The following is a 17,856-nucleotide window of genomic DNA, read 5'->3' as shown; positions in this document are numbered from 1 at the left end:
GGAAGATAGTGGTGAGCATCGTCTGCCAGAAGATGTAAATCTGCCAGAAGATGTAACTGCACAGCCCTGCGTGCTGTCTGGTGGCTTGAATGCAGGCTGATTGCTAAGAGCAGTCATATTGCCATCTGTATGGTAGTGCTAAATGGGGACTTCATCATTCTGGAGTTTTGAAATTGTACAAGAGCTCTTCACTGTGGTCCTGGAAGAACAAGAGAATTTAAAATGGTGAACCGTGTTCCTTTCTTTAATCCAGCCTTTTGAATTGTGACCTGTGGAGTAATTGCTGGCATTGTTAGAGAGGATTTCTTATATGGTGCATGACTGCTTCATTTTCCTGCTGCTAAAATCCATTATGCTTCCTAAAAATAATTCAAAAGCATAGCGAGTGAGGTTTGCCTACAGTTTTCTGCAGCTGTCACAGGGGATGTCATGCATAATGCAATTTGGAGACACTGCTCTAAGAGACTTTCTGAAGTCAGCAGATCTGTGTCCTGGGCAGTTTCCACCACAAAGGATGTGGTATCCTTGAAGCTCCTGTCCCTCAAATTGGCATGCCATGGCATGGGAAGCTTGGTTAATTGCTACAGAATTTCTGGAATGTCGTGCCAGATCTGGTAACACGTTATGCATGAAGTGTTGCTCTTCTTGCCTGTGTGCCCAGATAACGATTTCTGACGCTGTTTTCCTAGGGGGTTTTGACTTGGAGGTGAAAGGCTGGGGCGGCGAGGATGTCCACCTGTACAGGAAGTACTTGCACGGGGAGCTGATGGTGGTCAGGACGCCGGTGCCGGGGCTGTTCCACCTGTGGCACGAGAAGCACTGTGCGGACGAGCTGACGCCGGAGCAGTACCGCATGTGCATCCAGTCCAAGGCCATGAACGAGGCGTCGCACTCGCACCTGGGCATGCTGGTGTTCCGCGAGGAGATCGAGGCGCACCTGCGCAAGCAGGCCTACAGGACTAACAGCGAGGCCGCGCGCTGAGGGCCGCCCCGACTGCCGATTCACACTGAACCAGCACCCTTCCACAGCCTTAATCAGCTTACTAATGCAGTGCCTCTCTTCTTCGGTGAAGAACAGTCTAGGGGGTTTTTGGTTCTCGTGTTTGTTTTCCCAGTAATCCTTTGGCTGATAGGCTCTCACGTATCGTGTGAGTTCCACAACCTCAGCTAGGCTGGACAGCACATGTAGTTCAAGGAAAGTGTCTGCAGTATCAACTGGAAAAATCTGTGGAATGTACAATTCAACACTTTTCCATGTGGTACATTTCTGTTCTTATGTTTGCATTCTTTTGAGAATTAAATGAAATAATCTTTCATGTCTTGAGTATTTTCAGTCTGTATGGCTCACTGCACTGTGACTTTAGAAGGATACTATACTCAGACTCCATTGTAGAAACAAGGGAAAGGTGTTGAGAAATAATCTCACCATGAAAGGTATATGGACGTGCTGATTCCACAGCAAGGGCTTGCTGCCACACTTGCTGTATTAACAGACATTGACATGGTTGAATAGAGAATAATTTAGGGGGGTGGGAAGGAAAATCCTTTCAAGTGGAATTTTAGAGCATATAATGGAAGTTCACACTGCAAAGGAAATGCCACCCTCTTATTTCAGTGATGGATCAGACAAATTGGGAACATTCCAGCTGGGTGTTTCTGTGCCTGCTCTTTCCCTACAGTAGATGCCATATCCCTTCTATAAACTGAGCTGTGCTATTAAACTTGTTTGCTTAAATATTTTTTGGCCACACTCCTTCTTATTCCAAGGCCCAGCCTATGTATCTCATCCTTTAAGTTGAGGAACCACGTTTTCATTCCCATATGAATTTATTAGAGGCCTGCTTGCTATTATGCCAATGTTTTCTTGTGCATTCTTTCTCTTTTGGGCATTTTCCTGACATGTTTTTGTAAGGTGTCATATAGTTGTTACAGTGACTGAAAAAGCAAGTGCTATTACAGTCCTTCTTTATACAATGCTCTTCATTACACTGATCATCCCAGCAGCCTTATTCTTCACTTTTTCAGTTTGACGATGTTTTAGGGTTTTGGTTCTTTTTCCTCTGGGTTTTTTTTTGTGTTCTGTTTTGTTTGTTTTTTGTTGGTTTTTTTTCTTTGTTTTTTTTGTTTTGTTTTGCTTATTGGGTTTTTGGAGCATGTTTAAGTGGAATTATGCTGTGCTCTCATTAGTGCCTTGTACAATGGCACTACTACTTTGGTACTTACCTTTTGGGTGTTTTGGGATGCATAAACAGTTCAAATGCAGGCAGGTCATTTTTCTCCATGTTGTCTTATATGATACCATATGGCATGCCTCGTTTTTTAATACGTTTGTTTATAGAATGAATGCAAAGAATGCTAATTCAGTGGTTAAACCATTTGCATGGTTTCTGCTGAATTTAGATATTAGTTGAAAACCTTTCTCAAACCAGGTAACTAAGATCTGTTTATGGATTTATTTTGCTCAAGAATTCTGAAGATTTAAATGATTGATTTCTGACTAGCAGATATGCTGTGCAAATAGTTCTGGGCACTGATCCTTTTTTATATGTATATAAAATGCGCCTTTATGTAACTTATTGTGGAGAACAGTGTACTGTATTGTATTTAGAGTGAAGAGAATGCATTGCAGGACTTCTTGCAATTGATATTCTCAATATAATAAATGGAATTTCTGCATTTTAGAAATTGTTTTAAGCTGTTTCTTTGAAATATGCTTTTACAATAATATTATATAGAGCATAAAACTGGGATTCAAATAATATTTGCAGTGAGAAGTTCAGCCAGCTCAGTTTGCATCTCAGGTATCTACACAGACCAGATACCAGAGTTTATTCCTTGGACAACTTAAATTTACCCCAGATGTACCTTACTTGGGTATCCTGGTTGTTGCTAACAAAAATTGTAAGGTACTGGTGAGGACAAGATTAAATGCACTGGTATTATGACTTTTGGTGAAGATACAAGTGGGGCACTATCCTGAGACTCCAGCCTTTAAAACTTGAGGTCAGCTGCTGCTGTCCTGGCTGCACAAGTATCCGAAAATGCCTCTCACTGACCCCAGCACTGCCTGCAGTGCACACAGAGGTACGGCCCAGGCCCAGCGTTGCTGCGCCTCAGCTCTCAGACGCTGCCTCAGGAGGATCCCCTTGTCCCAGTTCTCATGTTGTGGAAACATGGCAGGGTGCTGATGTCCAGGTGTCTCAGGTTCTGCTGTTTTCCACTGCATGGTTGTGCTTATCAGCAGCAGCGAGGGAGATCAGTGTCACCCATCTGGGTGATGAAAACCAGCGCGTGGTGGCAATGCTGGAAGGCAGGGGGGGAGCTCTGGAGATGAATGTAGTCACCAGGAACCACTTGGGAAACTTTTTTCCATTCATTATTCCAAAAGGTGGAAGCAAATGCATTGAAGTTGAAGTCAGAACACTGGGAAATATTTAAGATGTGTGTTGGGCAATATACACAAGTATTCCAAATGGCTCATGAGCTGAGGATTTCTGAGCTTACAGGAGCCCTTGCAGGGCCAGGTTTCCCCTGTCTTAGTTGAGCTCCCTGCAGTGCCCACCTGTGTGAGGGGTTGCTGTGGCACACAGCAGCAGCAGCTCTGTGCGCCCAGAGTCTGAATGCACACCATTGCTTTTGCTCTGTAGTGGAGCCAGAGCAGAAACAGTGGGATATGCCTTTATTGAAAACAAAGTGATTTCAGTTACCTGAGCGTGTTCAGCCTCTGGCTGCTTTGGGCAGAGCCACACTGTGCTACAAGCACGTGTTTGTGAGCAGCTGTGACCCAGGGTGGGGGTGCTCTTTTCCATTAACCGGTAACTCTTCCTTGGATGTGTTTCCTAACTTCATCCAAGAAAGGGAGCAAGTTAGTTGTGCTTCAAATACAAAAATCTCTTGCTTGGGAGCAGGACCTGCTCTTGGCTTTCCCAATGTGTGCTCTGCCTGCAGAGGAAGAATAAACCCTGCACTGGGGGGGTTTATTGAGCTTGGGGTGCTGCTGGGGCACTGCAAAGAAGAGTGACAGTATCAGGCTTGGGAGTGACAATCTGTGTGCCCAGGGTCAGTGCTTGGGTTACGTGGCCAAGTGCTGGGCTTCGTCCTCCTGTTTTGACAGATGCTGTTTACATAACACACTTTTTTTGAGCTGTGGTCCAAGTGTTTTCCTGGAGGAGTCACTGTGTTTTAGTGCTAGAGTAGTAAATATAGTAACACTTATTTAAATAGGAACATGCTCCACTGAATCATGAAGTAATTTTTGATTCTGTTGCGTGCTATTCACATAAATTGTAACCTTTTCCAAGGAATTTGCAAGCTGTAGTTTTTCCCTAGAGAGAAATGTTCTTCATTAAAGGAAGTCAAGATGAGATTAGCTCAGGGTGCACTTTTACTTGAGACCCTTGCAGGAGCAAATGTGGGTTGTGCTTTTGAAATTGTTTAAAAATATGTTATTCAATAAGACTAGTAGATACTGGTTTAGAGAAGCAGCAAATGCAGTTGGAAAACTGGGAAAAACTTAGAGAAATAGTTCTGGGTCTCCTGCATCCAGAAGAAAAGACTGGGTTTTTTCAATTTCATAAAAGCCTTTGGACTCTGAGATGCACACACCTATGAAAATCAAAACTTATTTGTAAAGTGTGTTCAAGAAGAGAATGGCATCAGGAGGGAAAGGTGAGCCCTAACCAGTTGTATCTGAATGCAGACATGTAAATGGTTTTAGTTCATGCCAAAATAGAAACTAGAACAAAATTTTTGCCTTGTCAGACCCATGAATGAAAGGAATAAAGCTTCAAATAACCTTTAAAATGGTGTTTCAGCATAAATTAGTAACTTATTGATGCATCAGTGTAATGATAAAAGATTTCTGTGTATCAAAGGTGAGTGTAGCTTTCATTTGCCTGGGGTATTTTGGTGACTGTGACTCCCAAATACATCTTAAGGAGATAAATCATTAAATCTTACCCAGCTGTGAAGGAAAATGGGCTTAATGAGCTTAAGCAGTGTTCAGTTCATGGCCCAACGATGCTCACCTGTTCCTCGTTAGGCCTGATTGCAAACCAAAGGACTGCACCTGTTCTGACTGCAAAAGCCTCACAGCAAAGGAGACTTTGACAGAATAATTCTTTTACATTTCTGTGGTTGCAGTGGCTCTGCAGAACCCTGCCTTTATGGTATAGCACGTACTGTAACATAATTTTTCTGAAGCCTGGCACTGAGCCGTGCATTTGGGCTGTGTAGAGACACACCTGGGAGCCACGCAAGCACCCACAGAGCCCCTCTGGCTTCCCAGGGCCCAGGCTCCAGCTGGTGGCAATTTCAGCATCATCTCCCCGGGGGGGCTGGTAGCAGCAGGGCCAGCCCTGCTTTGGGCAGTGGTGCCCCGAGCCAGCAGCAGGGACCTGCTGGGCCCCAGGGCTGCCCCAGGTGCTGGCAATAACCACGGCAGCTTCATTAGCCCTGGGCAAGGACTGCCTCCCCTCTCTTGGGACCTGAAGCTGCCAGGGAAAGGTTCTTCTCCTTCTTTTCAGAGAAATGTGTCTCCTGGGTTTGAGCAAGGTGAGTGTTTTATTGTTATTTTTGAGATTGCACTAGAAAGGAAACAGCTTCTAATTTTTTGTTAGGAGACCTAATTTGCTGCTGTAGAGGTTGGCCTAAAGAGTAGGGTCTGCCAGTTGGGATCTGCCTGGAAGTGCTGTGCAGCAAAAGTACTTCTGACCTGCAGGTACAATGTTAAATAAATCCATTTATATTTAAGTCTAAGTGTTTGCATAAGGTTTTATTAAAACACAGCTTTGTTTTGTTGAGCTTAGTCTCTTCCAGTGTAAGGTAAAGAAGTTCCTCTGAACTTGAAGTTTGTGGTCATTTAACTGGTTTATTTGAGCTGCTCTAAATGTGTTTGTTACGTGTTGAGTTTTTCTGGAGCATTTTCAGTTCTTACAGCTTCAAGGTTGCCTTGTAGCTACAGGGCTTGTTTGTAGCATATCACTGAAGTGTTTTGACCTATGTTCTCTCAGCTTTCTCTATAAATGGTGTAAAAGCTCTTTGCTGGTGCAGATTAATTTAGAAAGGGCTTTAGAATTTTCTTTCTTAGGTAGAATACTTTGCACTTGACTTGCAGGTGAAAGAAGACATTAACTCATTCCTCATTTGTTTGTGGGGGTTGTTTTTTTGGGGGGTTCTTTGTCTTTGCTTTGCTATTTGCATGTCCAAGGTGTCTTTGCCAGCACCTGTGAGCTCTCAGATTTGACTAGAAGTGCTGCTTTTAAAAAAGGCTGGATCTGTGGAGAGAAGTGGAATTTAAGGCAGAGGCTGCGGGACAGCCTTCATGGATGTGCTGTCTGACCTGGCTCCTGCTGGAGGCACTGGCAAATGTGCCCAGGCAGCAAATTCACAGCTGTGAGACAGCCAGGGAGCTCCTCCTGTGAGGAAAAGGGGGAAAATGAGATTCTCCCAGTGTGATGGATGTGGAGGAGACAGGAGGTGAAGCTGAGCAGAGCTGTGGAAGCACGAGCTAGCAGGCACAGCATGGCTTTGGTCCTGTGAGAGCCTCAGCTCTCTGCACGTTTCCTGCAGCCTTCTGCAAGCTCAAGTGGCTTCTTGCTGACTACTATACAGGGGAGAATGATTGTGTTAAAGAGGTAGTCTGAAGCAAAAACAAAATCCTTTGAGATTACTTGGTGCTCAGGAAGGCTTTGGAGAGCAGCTCTGAGACAGCTTTGGCTGCTCTCGGGTTGTGACTCGCAGCTTTTCCTGGGGAGCAGCCTGGATGGTGTTCTGGCCTGTAAATGCATCCATGCAACAGATGTTGGGGGGGTTGTGTTTGTGTGCTCTTAAAAACCTTGTCAAAGTGATTTTCTTAACTGCTGGTTTATTGTGAAATTTCTTTTTGAATACTTGGAAACTCAAAAATTCTAAGTTGTAAAGTGAAGTAAGCAGCATATAGAAAAACAAAATGGATTTGTTTGCATCTGTCAAATTATTTATTGCTTGCTTGGGTTTCATGTTTTTGGAATGTGTTAGAAGTGGTTTGATTTTTTTCCAAACTGAGATCAGGTCATCAACAGTGAGCTGTTATGTCCCCATACAAGAATAATTCATTCTTTCATTAAATTCTGGTATTGCCATCAACATCTGAAACTTCAGTCAACTCCATCACTTAAAACTGTGTTTGCTGAGTCCCCCAGTGCTCTGTTGCTGTTACTGAAGATACGTTGTACTTTGTTCTTTGATTTAATAGATATTTGTGGAGGTGGAGTGTTGTTAGCAGTATCTTCTTTGAGTTGAATGTAAACAATGTTGTGTAAATATTTCAAAGGAAACTTACAGTGTTGACACTGATGGATAGCAGGATGCTATATTTGATATGAATCAGAATCAGAAGAGGCTGTGGTGTGCTCATGTGACAGGGATTAAAAAGATGTTAAGTAGTTTTCTCTGTAATGAGATTCTGTTGGAACTCATTTGACTTCTGCCCCCAAACAGAATTACATTACTTTTAAGGTTGCTGCTTAATCCGAAGCAGCTAGATAAGATTAGACATATTGGAAGCAAATTTCCACTAAATTTTAATTTCTTCTTTTCTGTCCTGGGTTAGGCGAGGATGTTTGAGGCTGGTGCTTTGGTTTGTGTTCACTTTCAGCTTCCTTTCAATCCTGTTAAATGGTCTCCAGGCCTAGTGCTGATGTAGGTTTGTAAACAGGGCTCCTCTGTGTGGCCACAGAGCAGTCTTTTGGCTTTTTTGTTTCTATGTGTGTGTTTACTTTTGGTTTGTTTGGGAGGTTTGGTTTCCTGGTAGGTGCTACTAATAGTTTCAAGTAACTGTGCACTGGTTTTGGCAAACACTGTTTCTGACAGAACTTCTCCATTTCAGTGCTTTTTATTATTGGCTGTTGGGAGCCTGAGTAACCAATGCTGTGAAGTGTGCATCCTAATAGATCAGAAGCAGTGGATTTATTGGCTGTTGCATTTCCTGGTGGTTTGAATATCTTTCTGAGCACACATCTCAAGGAGAGGGCAGAATATGCCTCAAAATGTCCAGCACTCCCTGCCTGACATAGGGATATTGGTTTATTTATGTAAAGAAATATCAGAAGCAATCAAGTTCTAAGTTACCTTACAGCAATCAACTGCATCCACTTTCTGTGCAGAAGCTGAATGTGCTGTCAGGAAGCCATAAAAACATTGATGTCAAAAATTGCTTGTAACATTGGAAGTACTAGAAATGCTTCAATTATTTATTGTTACCATGTTAGAGAGATGGTTATAATTTTTGTTGTACCTCCATGTAACTGCAGAACTACACCCCCAAATGTGGTTTCTCTCTTCCAAAGCCCAAGGTCCACCTTGGGAAGCAGTGAAGGACAGCAAACCCCTGCTCTGTCAGGGAACCTCTGTCAGAGCCCATAGGAATGTGCTGGAACATTAAAACATTCCCAGTTATCCCTGCCTTGCCAGGGACAAGCATGAAAGAAGCTATTGCTAATATTTGCTTGCTTACTGGTCTGGAAAATCCTTGATAACATGCATTAACAGCAGCAGATGAATTCTTTCTGCAATTTGATTTTTTAAATTATTTAAATTTGCTGTCCACACAGCCCTATTCAATTGCTGCAGAGAACAAGGTCAAAATGTGCTTCCACACACTGCTTGTAGGCTGTTCTGGGAAGCTGGGGCTGCCCTGATAAAATTACATACATTGAAGGCTGAAGAGAGAAGATCTGTCAGCACATCCTCAGCAGAATTACTGATTTCTCCCCAAAAGATGTACCAGTATCAGTTGGCAGCTAACTGCTCAGCTGAATTTTGCCCTGTGAGTTATTTGCTGAAAGTTCTTTCTTGGGAATTATTAACTTGATAAATCAAATTGCTGCTAATGTAACTAAGGATACCTTGCTGGCACTGAGCTACTGCTTGTCACACTGTGTTGTGCTCTAATGGCAGTGAAGGGCCTGGAAAGCAATTTTATTGTTTACTCTTATGCCTGTGTAAGTAGCTAATTTGTCCTAATGACTGGATGGGACATAATTGGAAGCGAGTTTTCAAGGATGCAATATTCATATTAATTATGAGTGTGAACTGGCCATCAGGAAGACTCTTATCTGCTCGATCCTCTTAATGCTGGTAAACATCATTATCTTTTCTAATGAGCTGTGATGACTGAGCATAGCACTGTTCAGCTCTGCAAGTGTGGTGTGGGTGTCTGGTTACCAAAACCATTTCCCTTAGAGTTTCCAACTGATCAGAAATGCTCATGGGGACTTCCAGAGCTCCTGCATTTCCAAGATGTAATTTTGTGTTCTTTTTCCAAGGCTTATAGCCCTGAGAAAGCAGTGGCACTGGGGCAGAAAAGCTGGATTTTGTTCACAGCTCTGTGCTTGTCTGTTCTTTGTGTGACCTTGCAGAAGTGACTTTATCAAGCAGGGCATGAAAAAGGGCAGTGGCTGCAAGCAGAGGTGCTGGGGTGTTGAAATGCCAACAGAACCTTGCCACAGGAAACCCTGCAGTCTGCTGCAGCCAGCAAAGGTTCCTGTGCTCTGCTGCTCAGAGCATAAATACAGGGGGAAAAATGAAATGCAGCTCTTATGACACAATAGGTTTTTATACAGTGGAACTGTTAAACGTTTCCGTTGAGAGAACAAAAATATTCTGTAGCACAGACCCCATCAGATCTATAAAATACTGCTACAGAAAGAACATAAGTGGCTGTATATTGTCGGCTTAGTGTTGCTCTTGCCTTTGTTGGAAGAAATTTAAATATTTTGTACTACAGCTTTTCAAGTCAGAAGGTAACTAGTTGGCTCACTGTGACCATACTGCCTTCCACACCTCATTCAGCTTCTGGTTTGATGCATTTGCAAGGGAAAAATAACTATGGAAAAAGTTCATCATGGTTGAAGCAATTTCTTTTTTTATTAATGCAAGCACATCCAGTCAAACACAGAATATCCTGCTTTATGGTACAGCTTTATATTTAGCATTTCAGCTCAGAATAGCAAAACACGGTATTTAAGGAATGTATCAAACTTAGGGAGGAAAATAAAGGGGAACCAATGTAGATACTGCATGGATTTCAAGTGTATACTTGGACTGATTGACCGGCGAAGTGCACATCCATGTGAAAGCTCTTTCATACATTTACAGAAAGTGTTCTAAAATTGAATTTCAAATATATATTTTTTAAATTTTAAGCATCCCTTTTAAACTTCAGTTACATAAACAAAGCTGATATACAATCCCTCCTATAGTGTCTGACAATGTTACTAGCTAGAACATCTCTGAAAGTGCAAAAACACTGTAATAATACAGTATAAATATTCTTACTGGAATCCAGGGCTGAAGGCCAGTACTTCAGCACAGGAAAAATAGCAGCAGGTCATAAGAATTATCCCTTCCCCTTTCCTGGGCTGTTCTTGTTAACAGTTAGTATTCTACTTCTTCTTTCCTCATGGTGTAACTTGCTTTTGTTTCTCTTTGATGCCAATGCTATGGGAATAGCAAAATGTTGATTTGTCTCCCTTCCTTACACCAACTTACTCTTCTAATTTTAAGTTATTTGTCAAGGGGGAAGTGAAAGAGGGAAAGCATTTTAATTTTTCACCGTGCTCCAGGGCCAATAAAGCAAATTTCTGTGAGGTGCTTGCAGATGCTGCATCAAACAGTGGCACTGCCCTTGGCTGTGGGCACTCAGGCAGGGAGGGTCTGCTGGGCTGGGATAAACCAGATCCTCAGTCCTGCAAATATCACCCCTTCTTCAACAGAAGGCAGAGTAAGACAAACACCATCTACCTAGAGCTGGCCATTTTTAAAGAAGGCCTTGCAGAGGTTCTCTGCAAGGCTCTATTAGGGAGGCTGTGACCACTGCCAGCTTCAGAGGGACTGTTTCTGTTGTTTGTTTGTTTGTTTTTAATGAACAAAAAAGAAAAAAAAAACAGTCTAATTATCTGGCTCAAGTTATTATCTTATATTCAGCCCTCAGGCCTTCAGAGGAAAAATTACTGGAAAAGAAAAGTAGGCATTTGTGGGTAATAATTTGTTCATTAGACAAAATAGTTTTTCATCTGAGCCTGTTTGTTTTTCTTTCTTAACTCAGAGATCAGTTGACAGAAGTCCTAACTATATTTCTCCCTGGAAATAAATACCTTGAACTTAACAGAAGCTCTTCGGGTACTTAGATAGTCAAATTAGGTGTAAACTCAGTACTAAAAGGAGAAATAAGAAATGGCAAGCAGTGGGTTTGCAGATCACCTCTGGTTTCGGTACTGACCTGTTCAAAGGTTTGACTAATTTCTCAGAGTGTTTGCCCTTAGATTTCAGTGGGTGCTGTCCCAGACAGTTAATCATGGCTTGCAAAAGACTAGAAAAACTTACATTCAAGATTCAAGCTTGGTCTTTGTTTTAATTGTCTGTAAGTGCAGACTGGACTTTTCCAAGGAACCAATGGAATTAAATGACCAATTCACAGCGATGAACTCTTCTTAAGCTTTTTGGAAGCTTTAGCCAACTTCAAATTGAACATCTGAGTTTACTTCTCCTTCTTCCCTGGCCCATGCTGATTTTTTTTTTTCCAAACACTCTTTCTAGAAAAGTATATGAGGCCTGTTTTGCAGAGATTATAATCTAGGTGAGACATTCTTCTCTTCAAACAAAAAAAAAAAAATCCCTGATTTTTCAAAAGGAAAACACAAACTATTCTGACAGCCAGAATGTAAAGGATAGTTCCCAGAAGTATTAAAACTTAGACATGTGTGCATCACCACGTGTGCACACACACATACTCACACACAAACGCACAGACCCCAGCAGTTACCCCCTCTCATCTCTTTACATCATGTAACAAAAATAGGTTTGCTGCACCATCAGTGTTACAGGCAGGCATACTCTACTTCATGTGCCATAATTCTCCACTTTATTTAAAAAGTACATTGTAGCTGGTTTCGAGACATCCATATTTTTATTTCCCTTACTTCCAGCCCAGTCAGAAGGTACAACTACACAAGCTCAGTACCTTGTAAGGCACTATTTGCTGATGGAGGAGAGGAACAAACACTTGTGAACAATCTGTGAACAATTCTGCTGATTTGAAGGAGACCCTTCCTTTCAAAGCTAGGGAGACATACTGAGTGTTCTGTAGGATACTGGTCCAATGGGGTATTTAACCTGAACACTGGCTTCAGTTAGGATGTGTGTTTTAATTTGTATTTGTTTTGGTGGAAGTAATAAAAAATAAAAATTTGGATGCTGATAGAATAAGATACCATCTCCCATGATACATTTCATCTCTGAGAACAGGGCCCTGCCCTTATATTTAAAATAAAAAACCAAAACCCTTCAGTAAGTGCCTTAAGGTTGACATGTGAAATATTTACCACATTTTATTTCATAAAAGTTACTGTATGTACAAAACAGACCTCATCCAGTGAGGTCTTTCTTAGCTCAGTCCAAGTCTTTCATTCAGGTTGTAAAAACATGTCCATTAGATGTGCTTTGAAGTCTGCAAATCTGATCCAAATTTCTCAGGCTCTATTAAGCAGAGTTGTCCTAAAAGACGAAACAATAAAAAAATAAAGCCATCTTTTCTATCACAACAAAAAGGTTTTCATTTTTGACAACAGATCTATCTGTATCGCTAGCTGACCCTCTCTTCAAGGGATAGATTTTCAACTGGAAGAAATCTGTGCATTTCAATGGAGATGCTGACGTAAAATGAGATGAAAATTTAACTTGTACAACATTACCTCAGGCCCCTAGGATCAGCTCAGGCATGTAACACATGTTCTGTGTCATCCTAAACTACTGCAGGCTGGGCAGTGCTGGGTTTAATGCAAGGTGCATTGCATGGGGGCTGGAAGTGAAAAGCTGACGTGGACATCCTAGGAAATGCTGGGATCAGTGGGAAACTGGGTCTTGTCTGGGACAATGTAGTCCTGATGTGCCTCAGCAGAGCCCAGGGCATGCAGGCTGTGTTCATCCCCTGTCTGGTACAGATGTGTTAGATCTTCATGTTCAGCACAATTCACAAACCCCTCTGCCTTGATTCAGTGCTGGAAAAATTCTGATTAATTGATCTCATCATGTACATGGGAGTGGTGCTTCCCATTCTCAGAAGGATGAGGAGTCTTTGAGAGTTTATCCCTAAGGGTAGGCTGACAGTTACCGTACTCCTAGAAATTTTCATCCTTTTATATGATTTGTAAGAGCATGGCTGTGATGAGAGCACTTTCTTAGTATCTCTGTAGGTTTGTTCTCCTGAGAAAATCATGTCTGAGCACTGCTACAAATGCAGATTATTTTACTGTATTTGATAGCCTAAATAAAGGATATTCTCTTTCACAGCCCCAGCAGTGATCTTGCAACAGATCTGGCTGGAAAAGCTGTATGAAAATCCAAGCCCCACTGAAATTTTTTCAGATTTAAATTCTGAAGGAAAAAGAACTGTATTATGGTTTTAAGCTGGGTATCTGAATAGGACAGAAGCAGCTGATGGTTACATGCCTCTGTGTGTCTGCAGAAAAACTCATGTTCTGAGGAAGCTTCATTACCTGAGTGTTTTCCAGCTGTCTTTTTCCATGTGGTTTTCTGGACCTTCACTTTCAAAGGATGCAATGAACAGAGCTGGTAAAAAAAAGTAGTAAGAATGAGATACACGAGTTCTTTACCTGAGGGAAAAAATCTAAGGGTTACAATATAGCAGATGCAACTTGGCAATGTTCATTATCAAATTTGTTACCATCAGAAGCCAACAGATAACACTTAGAAAATTACTAATAAAATATGATTTTGCATGTATGTATTTTTCATCTTCATATTTTGTATTTTAACACGTAGGAAGACTCACTATAATGTTCAACAAAGAGTTTTACCTTCTTCACTATAAATAGGTGCTGTGAGTAGATAGGTCTGGATTTTCTTATCTTTTTCAAAAGGACACTCAACCTGCTTCCATGTCAGGAAATCGTGAATCTGTCTTGAAATTTCCCAGAACTTCTGCATGAAGTAATTAAAAGATTATTATTAAAATAGTACTTGTTTTTTTTGAAATATTAGTTCATTTGTATTTCAGAGTCTCTCAGTCTTATTCTTTATGCTGCTTTTATTGTCCCTTACTCAGACTTACATAGAATTGGTCACAACACCAGCCTGACAGAGTTCAAGAAGCATTGGGACAATGCTCTCAGGCACATGGTGTGACTCTTGGGGTGCTGCTGTGCAGAGCTGGGAGTTTGGCTTGGTGATCCCTGTGGGTCCCTTCCAACTCTGCATATTTTGTGATTCCTTGCTATCCTATCTTCTTATGGCTCCTTTAATTTACCCCCTCTTGCTGCTAGTTCCTCATCTGCCAGCTTTAAGTTTAGGACAGTGTTATCTCAGCCCACCATCTGATCTTTTACCTTCAATTGTTTTCATCATCAACCTTTCCTTCCTATATATATTAGTGCCTGTTTTCTGTGTTGAGTGTCTAAATTCCTGTGACTGGAACTGGACAGTAAATAGTTTATTTGCTTTATTTTTTACATTTCCAAACTTCAGTTTAAATGATGTGTGACATATCTGATCTTTTCATAAAGCACTCTTTAAATTTGGAAAATCACAGTAACGTATAGAAACATTTAGATATCCTTTCCCTCTTAGGATTTTAAGAAATCTGTAATTGCTCAGGGCTTGCCCTGTATCTTCTGTGTGTCCCCCTCCACTTACACAGCCTTAATGATGCCAATAATATTTTGTCAAGAAGTACTTTTGACAGGCTGTGGTCGCTTGGACATGCATGTTTATTAACTGGGGAGAGAACCCAGAAGCTGTAGAACCTCCCTTGCAGACCCAACAAACACCATTACCGCAGTGAAATCAGCTAGGCTGATGATTCAGGCTGAAGTGACCCATAAAATTTGATCAGATACGATGCCTTGCTGCCACAGAAAAGCAACTGCTGGCTTTCCCAGAATTTGATCCAAACCAGCTCCCCTGGCTGTGACAGCACGTGGGCACTGAGGGAGCAGGGAATGTAAGGAAGCCAAGGGCTTGCAGGGCAGCAGGTTTCAGTGGCAGGGCAGCCTGGCAGCAGCAGAGTCCCACCTTGAAGTTGATCTGCCCGTTGGGCAGGCGGTTGGTGTGGATCTTGTGCAGGAAGTAGATGTCCTTGATGAAGAGGTTGAAGACGGGGATGACGATCTTCTCGCGGCTGCTGTTGGCGCTCTGCGAGCGCTGTGCCGCTCCCTGCAGCGCCGTGCGGTAGTTGCAGAAGTTGCTGGAAGGGTCCATGTGGTGCTGTTTGGTAGCAAGGGGGAAAAGACAGACAAGTAATACATGTTTCTAAGAATGAAAAGCTTTGCTCTAACCATTAGAGTTTATTCTTTGTAACTTCATTTGGTCCCTTTTTGAATTCTCAAGGTAGGGTACCTTAATACTGATCAGGTCTGGGTGCAGGTTTTTCTAACTTCTACCTTGCTTGAAAGGAGGGCTCTGTACTGGCTTTGCATCTATTTCATGAACAAAGCAGACCAAAAGGAAATCAGAAATTATTCTCTGGGAGGAAAAATCAAAATTCTCCTTTGCTGTCACCTCTGTTTCTGACGATGCTTTCATTAGGTTTTGTTTCCACGCAGGTCTCCACTAGGTGGAGTCCTCTAATTAGTTTTAAGGGCAGCACTCACTGGAGTGGAAACTACCTTGGAGTTAAATTGGCAAAAATACACTAGCAAGAAATAATCTAGAGAGAGCTGGCATCCACTTTTCTTTGCAGACAAGTACAGAGTTTGAAATGGAGGAAACTCTCATAATGTTTATGTGCTGGTGACCACTGACAGAGGTGCCTGCTCTCTGACACAGTAGCTAGCAGAGGCTTGGATGAAACTATTTTGTGGATTTCTATATAAAGTCAAAAGTTTATACATACCTCTAAAACATCAAATTTGGCTGTTTTGACCTTGGACCAGGTTTTCTTTAACCGTGCCACAGGGCTCAAGTTCATGCCAGCTGAATGCAGGGAGAGAGGAGACAAAGAGACAACTGAGTTGAAAAAATACTGGGCTAATGTGTCAACACCACACATTCGGGGAGGTGTCTCAGCCTGAGAAGCAGAAGCTGCAGCTAAAGCTCACCCACCCACACATGAATCTGTCACTGGCAGACACTGGCCCTGGGGAAGTGTGCATGCTAACGTGGTCAGCCAATTCAGGGCAAGTGTGAGCACAGCCTTGCCAGTCAGGTTGTAAAATGGAGTGCCTTTTGCCATCTGTGCTAAGGATACTCACAGATAATAGCCATCATTGAGTTGAAGTTTCCAATGTTGAAGCATTCCCTTGCCACATCAATGAAAAATTCCACCATTCTTGTACGCTGCTTTTTCTTTACAACCTGGAGAAAAACCCAGTAGGGAAGGGATGGTCTGAATTTTGGATAGGATGTCTAGCCAAAGGCACTGTAGCAGGATCAGGGAATAGACATTTCAAGACTTTGTCCAGCTAAATCTTAATATAGGCCTCAGGATTTTTTGTTAAGATTAATTTTTAATAAAACAGCAGAAGTATTTGGGATGACTACCAGTTACTTGTGTAGTTCTGGGGGAGTGCACATCTTTGTTTATACAAAAGAGTCCATGTCTTAGGCAGTTCTGCATAAACAAGCTGGACACTTTCAGCAATTTCCTGTTACTGGAAAAGGAAGATAACGTGACGCTGCTATCAGAATATATGCAAAACATTTAAACCTCTCTAGAAGGGGGAGAAGCATTGGACAGACTTAAAGTTGGGGCATGGAACCTAAATGTGAGAGAAAGCAACTGCCACATCCTGCTTTTCTGGTTCTGCTGCATGTACTCCTAAATGACCTGCTGAGAGCAGGCAGTGAGGATGAGCAAATACACAAATTCCCACCCACACAAATGTGCACAGGACCAAGCAACTGAGGCTGAGCATCTCATCTGAAAATTTTTATAAACTACAAAGCAGAATTAATTATTGCCTGGATTGCATTCATTCATTAAAATATTTTCCCTGTTTAAACCTAAAAGTTCTCTCTGGCTTATATAAAAATGGCTCCTAAGCAGTGACTGCAGAATCTCTGACCTAAGTACTCAAGTTTCTGTCATATCAAAAGAAGATGGTTCAGTAGTCAAAGGCCTGGCTTAGCCCACAGTGTGCTAAAACCTTTCTTTGATGGTTTCCTAAATGTATGAGCCCTACCAGCCAGCTCTAGAGGGGTGTTGGTGTGTCTCTGCAATACATTTCTGAGAGCAGGAAATCTTAGGAGATTAGGATCAGTACATTGGACTTCATGAAAATGCAGCAGGCATTGGGATTTCCATGGAAGGGCTACTGACCAAGCAGGAATAGGAAAAAAAATTCCAATTTGCTAGAACTGGAAGAACTGGAATTAATAGCAATCCAAAAAATGTAATAAGAAGCTAAAAAAAAAAAGGAAAAAGGTTTCTGGGGCAGTACACCTTCCATTTCTTTGCCTATTACATGACAGAAATTACCTTAACCCCTAGTAAGGTTATTCCTCCTCTGTTACTTTTTTTAAAACTTTCCAGTAGTACACTTTCCTTCCAGACTCTAAAGAAAGATTATCCTTGATTTTTCTACAATGAATGTTGAATTAATGTAAATTTAAAAATTAATATATTACAGTACTGATGTTATCTAAATGCAGTGGAAGAACAGCTGTTTATTGGTAAATCTGCACTTAAAGAGGTGTATTTTTAAGAATCTTTTGCTGTATTTAAAAAAAAGATAAATCCTAAAGAGCTCCCAACTCAGTCCACACAAGTTCCATTTCACTGCATGACTAATGCAGCTGCACAAAATTAAGCAATATATGCAAAGTCAAACATAGCCTTGAACTCTTAATCATATGAGCTTG

At 41.7% G+C, this 17,856-nt stretch overlaps 3 protein-coding genes across 9 annotated transcripts in view; 2 read left to right on the top strand and 1 right to left on the bottom strand.

The window, feature by feature from the left end:
- CSGALNACT2 (chondroitin sulfate N-acetylgalactosaminyltransferase 2) overlaps nt 1–2,685 on the top strand; it is a 32,764-nt gene extending 30,079 nt beyond the window's left edge. For all 3 annotated transcript variants that reach the window (XM_064430302.1, XM_064430304.1, XM_064430303.1), the window contains one exon: nt 690–2,685. In XM_064430302.1, coding sequence (XP_064286372.1) covers nt 690–982 — 293 coding nt within the window. In that variant the 3' untranslated portion in view covers nt 983–2,685. The remainder of the gene's footprint in view (nt 1–689) is intronic.
- Nucleotides 2,686–5,403: 2,718 nt separating this feature from the next.
- Nucleotides 5,404–17,856, top strand: part of LOC135306412 (pulmonary surfactant-associated protein A-like) — a 299,646-nt gene continuing 287,193 nt past the window's right edge. Inside the window, exon 1 of the mRNA XM_064430299.1 lies at nt 5,404–5,553. The gene's annotated coding sequence lies outside the window, so the exon portion shown is untranslated. The remainder of the gene's footprint in view (nt 5,554–17,856) is intronic.
- The window catches only part of RASGEF1A (RasGEF domain family member 1A), a 165,649-nt gene continuing 157,674 nt past the window's right edge, over nt 9,882–17,856 (bottom strand). For all 5 annotated transcript variants that reach the window (XM_064430288.1, XM_064430290.1, XM_064430293.1 and 2 more), the window contains 6 exons: nt 16,248–16,350; nt 15,890–15,969; nt 15,070–15,261; nt 13,857–13,980; nt 13,536–13,608; nt 9,882–12,534 (listed from right to left, as the gene is read on the bottom strand). In XM_064430288.1, the coding sequence (XP_064286358.1) occupies nt 12,510–12,534; nt 13,536–13,608; nt 13,857–13,980; nt 15,070–15,261; nt 15,890–15,969; nt 16,248–16,350 (597 nt within the window). In that variant the 3' untranslated portion in view covers nt 9,882–12,509. The remainder of the gene's footprint in view (nt 12,535–13,535; nt 13,609–13,856; nt 13,981–15,069; nt 15,262–15,889; nt 15,970–16,247; nt 16,351–17,856) is intronic.

This window comes from Passer domesticus, chromosome 8 (genome assembly GCF_036417665.1).
Source record: "Passer domesticus isolate bPasDom1 chromosome 8, bPasDom1.hap1, whole genome shotgun sequence".
NCBI lineage: Eukaryota > Metazoa > Chordata > Aves > Passeriformes > Passeridae > Passer > Passer domesticus.
This window is presented reverse-complemented; position numbering and strand designations above follow the sequence as displayed.